Source organism: Triticum dicoccoides, chromosome 5B (assembly GCF_002162155.2).
Source record: "Triticum dicoccoides isolate Atlit2015 ecotype Zavitan chromosome 5B, WEW_v2.0, whole genome shotgun sequence".
NCBI classification, from domain to species: domain Eukaryota; kingdom Viridiplantae; phylum Streptophyta; class Magnoliopsida; order Poales; family Poaceae; genus Triticum; species Triticum dicoccoides.
In genome coordinates, this window is record NC_041389.1 from 37,284,661 (window position 1) to 37,293,897 (window position 9,237).

General features: G+C 43.8%; 1 protein-coding gene and 1 pseudogene across 1 annotated transcript; one reads left to right on the top strand and one right to left on the bottom strand.

The window, feature by feature from the left end:
• The first annotated feature begins 454 nt into the window (after nt 1–454).
• Nucleotides 455–4,290, top strand: LOC119308987 (NADH-ubiquinone oxidoreductase chain 1-like). Its single transcript, XM_037585121.1, has 2 exons — nt 455–480; nt 3,819–4,290. Exons 1-2 carry the CDS (start codon nt 455–457, stop codon nt 4,288–4,290), a joined length of 498 nt encoding a protein of 165 aa, XP_037441018.1.
• Nucleotides 4,291–5,049: 759 nt separating this feature from the next.
• Nucleotides 5,050–5,812, bottom strand: LOC119308989 (annotated as a pseudogene).
• Nucleotides 5,813–9,237: the final 3,425 nt, after the last annotated feature.

Consider the following 9,237-nt stretch of genomic DNA (forward strand, 5'->3'; position numbering starts at 1 on the left):
AAGAGAAATTCATCATGGTAATTATTAGTCGAAAACCAAAGTGGAACGGAGAGAATGGAGAGTCAGTTATAATGACAAAATTGTTGAGGAATCATGTTGAAAGAACAACATTCTGTGTCATAAATATCGTATATAAAGAGTTTTCATGTATCGACGCTTTTGATTCAATTATGAAAGTACACTGTACTAGACTTGCACCCCTAGTTACGTAGAAGTGCAAGCACAGAAGCGGATGACCGGACCTTACCAACATACTCAAAAAAGTATTCTATACTGGGGTCTGTGCTCTTGACAAGTAGTGTTTCCAGTCTAGCTGTGTCAAATTGGGTGTGAAGTGTCCTTCTAGGTTCTGGCTGGTAGAGCAGAGGACTGAAAATCCTCTTTAGTTCCACGCATGGGACTCTAAATCCCAATTGCGCTAGCTCTGTGGTTTGATTCCACAACAGAACGAACAATGAATGAATGTGGGCGGTCAACCAGGTAAGCCTATGCCCAGGAAAGAAGGGACTAGGGAGGGATTGAGAGAAGCTTTCACAGTGGAAAATGCAAAAAAGCATATCGTTCTTAGAAATTGTGGATTTTTACTCAGTTAGAGCTATGGTTTAGCATCAAGAGGGAAGTTTTGTAAAAGCAACATGAAGAATTTCTCAGATACCCGTGAGCATATATAACTTGGGTCGTGTTATAAATGCTCTGGCTAAACCTATTGATGGGAGAGGAGAAATTGTAGCTTCCGAATCTCACTTAATTGAATCTCTTTCTCCAAGTAGAATTTCCAGGCGTTCCGTATACGAACCTCTTCAAATAGGGCTTATTGCTATCGATTCGATGATCCCTATAGGGCGCGGTCAGCGAGAGATCATTATTGGGGACAGACAGACTAGCAATACAACAGTAGCCACAGATACAATTCTCAAGATAAAAGGGCAAGATGTAAGAAGAACGAGAGCGAGCCTTCACGAAAAAATGCAAGTGAAAGAGAATTGTCAAAATTTCCTAAAAGCAGCGGTTCTTTTCTTTATGGATCGGGTAGATCCATATGTTCTGAGGGGGAGATGAGGTGTAGTGCAGTCTGGTCAGCGCATCTGTTTTGGGTACAAGGGGCCATAGGTTCGAATCCTGTCACCTTGATGTGGTATTCACACAATGGGGTCGGAGTGCAAAGCCCCGTAGCCTATCCGCGGTCGGGAAGGCAGGCGAAAAGCGCGCACAAAAGCAAAAGAAAGCTAAAAAGCTTATTTTGCAATCCATTATCCTTGGTATTCTTGTATATTTAGATCATATTATATAGCTATTTCACAAGTTTTATTTACATAGCTCAGTCATGTTATTTGTCTAGCCTTCAATCAGAATAACCTCTCCATTGGTTCCGAAGATTCTTTCAGCATCAATGTGCTTTTGGAATCTTCCTATGAAACAAATAACATTCTGGAACAGTTTAGGACAGAACAGGCCTCAGTAGAAGCGAGCTTTTTTCGCGTATAGCCACCTCGAAGCCCAATTAGCGCACGGGCTGCTGATACGTCCATTTTGCATCATGCTTTTATATCAATATTTATTGCATTATGGGTTGTTATTACACATTATATCTCAATACTTATGGCTATTCTCTCTTATTTTACAAGGTTTTCTATGAAGAGGGAGAATGCCGGCAGCTGGAATTCTGGCCGGAAAAGGAGCAAACATTGGAAACCTATTCTGCACTGCTCCAAAAGTCTTGAAACTCCACGAAACATGTTTTTGGATTTATTAAGAATTATTGAGCGAAAGAAGTACATCAGGGGGCCCACATCCTGGCCAGGAGGGTGGGGGGCGCCCCTCCTACTGGGCGCGCCCCCGTGTCTCCTGGGCCCCCTGGTGGCCCTCCGGTGTCCATCTTCCACTATATGAAGGCTTTTACCGTGGGAAAAATCGTGGGCAAGCTTACGGGACGAAACTCCGCCGCCACGAGGCAGAACCTTGGCGGAACCAATCTAGGGCTCTGGTAGAGCTGTTCTGCCAGGGACACTTCCCTCCGGAAGGGGGAAATCGTCACCAACGTCATCACCAATGATCCTCTCATCAGGAGGGGGTCAATCTCCATCAACATCTTCACCAGCACCATCTCCTCTCAAACCCTAGTTCATCTCTTGTATCCAATCTTGTATCCAAAACCAAAAATTGGTACCTGTGGGTTGCTAGTAGTGTTGATTACTCCTTGTAGTTGATACTTATTGGTTTACTTGGTGGAAGATCATATGTTCAGATCCTTAATGCATATTATTACACCTCTGGTTATGAACATGAATATGCTTTGTGAGTAGTTACGTTTGCTCCTGAGGACATGGGTGAAGTCTTGCTATTAGTAGTCATGTGAATTTGGTATTCATTCGATATTTTGATGAGATGTATGTTGTCTTCTCCTCTAGTGGTGTCATGTGAACGTCGACTACATGACACTTCACCATTATTTGGGCCAAGAGGAAGGCATAGGGAAGTAATAAGTAGATGATGAGTTGCTAGAGTGACAGAAGCTTAAACCCTAGTTTATGCGTTGCTTCGTTAGGGGCTGATTTGGATCCACATGTTTCATGCTATGGTTAGGTTTACCTTAATACTTTTGTTGTAGTTGTGGATGCTTGCAATAGGGGTTAATCATAAGTGGATGCTTGTCCAAGTAAGGGTAGTACCCAAGCACCGGTCGACCCACATATCAAATTATCAAAGTACCGAACGCGAATCATATGAACGTGATGAAAACTAGCTTGACGATAATTCCCATGTGTCCTCGGGAGCTCCTTTCTCACTATTAGAAATTTTCCAGGCTTATCCTTTGCTACATAAAGGATTGGGCCACCTTGGTGCATTTTATTTACTTTGTTTACTTGTTACTCGTTACTATTTATCTTATCACAAAACTATCTATCACCTACAATTTCAGTGCTTGCATAAAACCTTACTGAAAACCGCTTATCATTTCCTTCTGCTCCTCGTTGGGTTTGACACTCTTACTTATCGAAAGGACTACGATAGATCCCCTACACTTGTGGGTCATCAGCTGCCCCCTCAACTCAACCCTGATGAGTACGCAAACTTGGTCAGGGAGCATTTAGACGGTGCAGTTAGTATTGACCACTACCGCCAAGTCCATAATTCAAAAATTGATGAAGTCCACATAATGGAGCTCAAAAGCCGATTACCAAATCTACTTTTTAGCATCTTGAAACTGCACATAAGAAATATTCTGAATGAATCACCTTACAATAACATACGAGAGACAACTTTCTATTTTGTCGAACAACAAGTCGAACCCAATGAACAATTCCATTCAAAGGAATGTTCTAGAGTTTTTTCCACTATATTCGCGATATTTAACAAAATGGAAGAAATTCTTCACGATTTCTAGAGTTCCAGGATTACTTCACTGATATCGATTTTCACCTAAGCACGGCCTCTAGGTTAGTTCAAAGTGTAATACAACGAACTATCGATACACCGAAAATGAGTCAAGATGGATACATAAAATGGAGACATTGTGGATTACCCAAATTGGGATGACGATAGGACATTTCACTTTCTTTCGCAATATTTCTGATCATGACTCAACCACTAGGAAAGGGGATTGCTTACTCTCAGCCATGTTTTCGCTTATGCTTAGTCAAGTGAGGATTCCATTCGAAGTAACGTAACAGGAGCACCATCTTCAAAACTTCTCGGGTTCCGGAGTTTTTCAATAAAAGGTCCCATCCTTCAATGTCATGATTGGGTCAACCAGGCCAGATCATAAGTGAAATAGTTTGATCGGGTCGACCAGGTCAGGCCCGATCATGAGTGAATAGAAAATCGAAAACATACATAGCTATTCTAGCGGAAATACTTTGTTTAATTCTACCACTTCTACTAGGAGTAGCCTTTTTAGTGCTAGCTGAACGTAAAGTAATGTCTTTTGTGCAACGTCGAAAGGGTCCTCATGTAGTGGGATCATTCGGATTGTTACAACCTCTAGCAGATGGTTTGAAATTGATTCTAAAAGAACCTATTTCACCAAGTAGTGCTAATCTCTCCCTTTTTAGAATGGCTCCAGTGGCTACATTTATGTTAAGTCTGGTCGCTTGGGCCGTTGTACCTTTTGATTATGGTATGGTATTGTCAGATCCGAACATAAGGCTACTTTATTTGTTTTCCATATCTTCGCTAGGTGTTTATGGAATAATTATAGCAGGTTGGTCTAGTAAGACGGGGGGCGGCCGTTCGGTCGCCTATGATATACAGACCAATTGGTCAAAAATGGGTTTGTGCCACAGGTGTTGAACGATCTACTCTACACAGGTGTGGGCTTATAGGGCTAGGGCTCATAAACCCTTTCTTTCATTCATCAAGGGGTCAGTCACTTTTCCAGGCCGAGATTGAGAAGTGGAAGTCATAAAAAAGAGATGTTTCTCTTCGCACCTCATATGAAGAGGAAAGGTAGCTTCTCAAGATGGTCTCACTATTGGAAATTCTAGCTTTTTTTTTCACCGGCTCTTCTTCTTTGTCAACGCTACTAAGGACCTGACGGTTCGCCTACTTGATGGATGAAAGAACATGAGAAAGGGTTCTAAAATAAAAGGCTAGAAAGTCTACTACAGTACAGTCAAAGTCAGCGGCTGAGTTTGCCTAGCCTCGCCTACTCATTTTTGTAGGCGAGTGAGTTAGCGAAGAGGCTTAGGGATAAGAGAGTGTCGGTGTGTACATAGCCTTCATTCTACTACGCTACACAAAGTCACTTAGCTCGGCGTTAATTAAGAGAGTAAAGGAGGAATACCCTACATAGAAGAACCACAATTCACTTACAAAGGTATAACCTTTAGCTCCATGGGGCTAAGCTGCTTCGCACCACTGATAGTTAATTAAGATTCCATTTCAAAGGCGCTACTTTGTTTCGCAAGCCTTTGTCATTGTCAGTCAACTAAGGTTGGCCCTCGCCCCCCTGCGAATCCGTAAATCAGAGAGCATGCCGCAAAAAAAGGATGGTCCCCTATGCATTTCATTCTTTCCGGAACACAAAGAATTAAAGTACCTGACCCCCCATCATGGTGAACCTCTCCTTGTGATCGGGATGACGTAGATGCCTCCCAGCCGGGGGGGGATCGAATCAGAGTTTCCTTAGGTGCCACGGACCTACAGTTCTCCTTAAACTTCTGTGCTTGGTGGAAAAGAAGCAAACAAAGGTACGCTCGCTTGCTGTCTTGTTCTCTGCCGCGGACTGGGATCGCTCGCCAGCTAGGCCCTCTAGAAAAAAGTTGGAGCAACATTGTATGAGAACATATTACCCATCTTCGGGGACAAGGGGAGGAACGACCTCTCAATCTACTTACTGCAGCCCAGGACGGGCGTCGTCGTCTAGGCGTGACTTCTTGTTTTGATCTCCCCTACTCCTAGGATGTTGTCTGGGCCAAGAGCCATAGTTAGTTGCGGTTTCCATTTGGTTCTTCTTTCTCGTTGTTGATACCGGCAAGACCCAACCAGATGATGATGTCTGCTGGTTGGTAGTGAGAAGACTCTTAGTACCCACAAAAAAAGGGCACTGGTGAAAAAAACAATCATTTGATTTAGTTTCTTGCTCTCCCTTAGCAGCGGGAAAGGAGTCTATCTATCTGCCTAGCTTTGGTAGATTTCCCCCAACGCAATTCAAAAACAGAAATTCCACGAATCCCTGAGGTGGATAAGTCCGACGACTCAGCAGCAGTGCGGAATTGAGTTTCTGGTCCGGTGGATCTGATCTATAGTTAGGGGGCAATACATACCAAAAGGTTCGAAGAAGGAAGGTGCAGTACATAATCAACCCACCCATAGCTGGTCTAACTGCTGAGAGAGAAAAGTTCTTTTCTTTCCCTAAGAGTCCTCAAGTACACACAGCTATTGCGGATCCTTTGTGAGATCAGGATTTTTTATTCATAATTTAGAATCAATCCATGTTAGGTCAACATCGAGACAGAGCATCTCAGTTGGCTCTGTCAAGGAAGTGAAACAGGCATTCCTAGGTTGAGGTTACCATTGGATTGACCCTCAGTCAGGCCTCCGATTCCAAGGAAAGGAGTTGATTCAGCAAGTTCCCCGCGCTACCCCGCGGGAAGTCTAATCGGATCAATCGGTGGTTCCGTAATGAGTAGTTGAATACACATTGAGGGGGCCTTGCCTCCTCCTTCCCGCCCACACCTTCATTCTTTTCCTCCTCTAATCTTAGAAAGCATACTAAACTTCACTCCAATCTTTCTCCATTAGCAACAAGAGCAACTCTATCTATTGGCCCTTGATGAGTAAGCTTAGCTATACCACTTAGGTTGCAAAGCAGCAAGCTCCCTTCTAATGCGTTATTGCTTGGAGCCTTCTCGCTTAGTAAGCCGCCTTTAGCCCTTCCTCCTTCTTACTCTGTTTGGTATTCACTCGCGGGTTTGTTTCCAGGTTCTTTTGTTCTTGGTTGGCTCCCTCTATTGTTGTTTGTAGATCGTGCGTCCTGCGCACTGATCCGGCAGCGTGACCCGCCCTGGTTTTAAAGAGAAGCGAGCCGTCCTTCCTTTCATTCGTTGCTTTGTCTTCGGTTTGTTTTTAAACTCGACCTTCTATCGGGATTGTGGTGACGAACCTTACTCCCCTCGGTCAAGTGGTTGACCCGTCTGTCCAATAAGTTTACTAAGTGAATGGGAATCCTATAGTTTGACCAGCCTGGGAAGAGTAGTCAGAGGCAATTCGCTAATATGGAGCTGTTTATATCGGCTTTCTTTCCTAACTAACAGGAAAAGAGAGACATCCGAGTTCGACTCTCGTTCTATCCATGTTCAGCATCCTCTTTCCATCTTGGTACTGTTGATGGTAGTACCGCTCAACTACGAGATGCTTGAAAGTCGATGTATCAATAATGTTCCCAAGAGTAGCATCGAGTCTCAAAACAGCAAGCCATGCTTCAAGCTAAGTCAGTATGGATCTAATTGATTGCTAAACTGAAGGAACGATCTCTGTCGAAGATTCTCATTCTGAAGCAGGTGCCTAGCTCTGCAAGGATGGACGGGATCATACCTATTTGAATTGAAGAACATTCTGTAACACTTGTTTTTGAGTGGGGAAGGAAAATAAGCACACAAGCGAACAACCATCTAACCGTCAGTCTGAACTCCCAGGATCAGTCCATCAGTAAGAAAAAGCTTCCATTTCCGTTATTCAGCAGTGGAATGGAATAGTTCGATGGTATTGATCGTCCAACCATTGATTGGAATGTCTATCGTGATAAACCGTGTAATTCTATAATCTAAGAAGATGAGGCAACAAAGAACGTAACCGTCCTCTCCGATTGACTTCATCAGAAGATTCCTATGGTCTGGTTTACCTTTCTTCTTTCCTTGCAACCTTGGATCGATATGGTTCATTCCTGGGCTATGCTCTTTCAACGGTTGACAGAAGAGGGGGACGGGCAAGGATGATCAGACTGCTTTGTTTTGATTGTCAGAGGTATTAAAAAACCCTTCTTTTTGGTCTTTTCTTTCTTGCTGCCACTTTAACAGGTGCCGCTGCAATGAGAGCGTAAGTTGCGGAGTTTTTTCTAGATTCTTTTTTTGTGCGCTCTTCCTTTTTTTTGGATAGAAAGAAGGGTTCAGTGGGAGGGCAAGGGGTAGTTAAGTTTTAGGTTGGCTCTTGTTTTTTACAGACTTTCTTTTCGGTGTAATTTAATAAAGAAGTAGCAATTGTTCATTTCATTTCATTTTTTTGCATTGGTAGTTCTTTTTCATTTGAAAGGGCAAATGGGGGAAGGGAAAGGATTGACCCTCAGGGATCATATTACTCAAGAAGACTTGGGGAAAATAGCAGGATTGGAAAATTTCGAAGAGACTGAGGAAGACAAATCCATTGTTGACTCCTGCAGAGTGATAACATCGAGTAGTGGGGGCTGGCTTCCACCCCTGAGAGAGCTTGATTTACTAGAAATCCCGCCGAGTCCTAGTGGGCCTAGATTCCGTGATAAGTTCCGAGAAATGGAGGAAATGATGCATTCAAAGTTCGCAGAATTGCAAGAAAGAAAAAATCCTTGAAAGAAAAACCAAACAAGACCAGATGTTCCCTATTGTTATTGGGAACGAGACTAAATGTTCGACCTTAATGAGATGGACCTTGATTCCTCTCCGGCTAGGAAAAGATGCAGCTCCTCTTTGTTCTACTACCTTCATCCTCCGGTGAAGCCGGTTGGCTCACCAAACAAGATATATATTGTTAAATCATTGGTAACCATGCCTAACGGTCGGTCATCTAAACTACCGGCCAAGGCAAGTGAGAGCTGTTCAAGAGTTGGGGGCATATCTTTAGCTCGAGTAGCATCCGCTCTTGAAATGTGAGTTAAGCTTTAAAAAAAGAAGAAGAGCTACGAGTGGAACAACTTCTTCTATTCCTTGTTGCCCTCCAGCTCCTTCTGTCCCTCAATCCTCTTCTTTTCCCTTTTTTTACTATTATGCGTGGCATGCCCCCTGTTCGTATCTTAACAGGGCAAGCTTCTCTTGCAAACAATCCCTTCGTCGCTAACACCGGTAATTCCCCATCCCTTTAATACTACCTTCGAGGAATTTCTCTCGTGTCCCTGTAGTGATAAGAGTGCATTCTCTAACAGCTTTGAAGCCGAGGCATCCATCCTCTTGCCAATCCTAAACAAAAGAAAGAAAAGCCCTACCCGCCTTCATTGGTTGAGTAAGGGGCATTTACCTATCAGTCCTAGTCCTAAGGCACAATCGGAGCACTAAGCCCAATTACAACTTGCACTACCAAAAAAAGACACATCCGTGACATTTTGGGACGAACAATTTTTTTCTGTCATACATATGACACTTCTATGACGATAATTGTAACAAAACCTGGTATCATCATAGATGTGGTGGGATCCTACTTCTATGACAAAAAATCATGACAGAAAATGGGCTTTTCGTCCTGGGCGGGCCGGAGACCTAGCTGCATGACATTCTTTGGGCCGTCCATGACGGAGAAAACCGTGGTAGAAACGAGGGGGAGGAAAATTTCGGGGAGTTGCCGGTTACGGTGGGAGGTCAGGGGCCGAGCGATGCGCGTTTCTCTCGTACACGTACGCGCATGTGTGCGAGGCGTTGGCTCTAACTAAACCCGAGAGAGGCGTTGGGCTCTAACTGAACCCGAGCGATTGCACTGCAGGCTACGCGTTACTGAACCCGAGCGATCGATTGATGGCTGTTAACTGAACTCGATGGAGCGATTCCTTCGCTACTG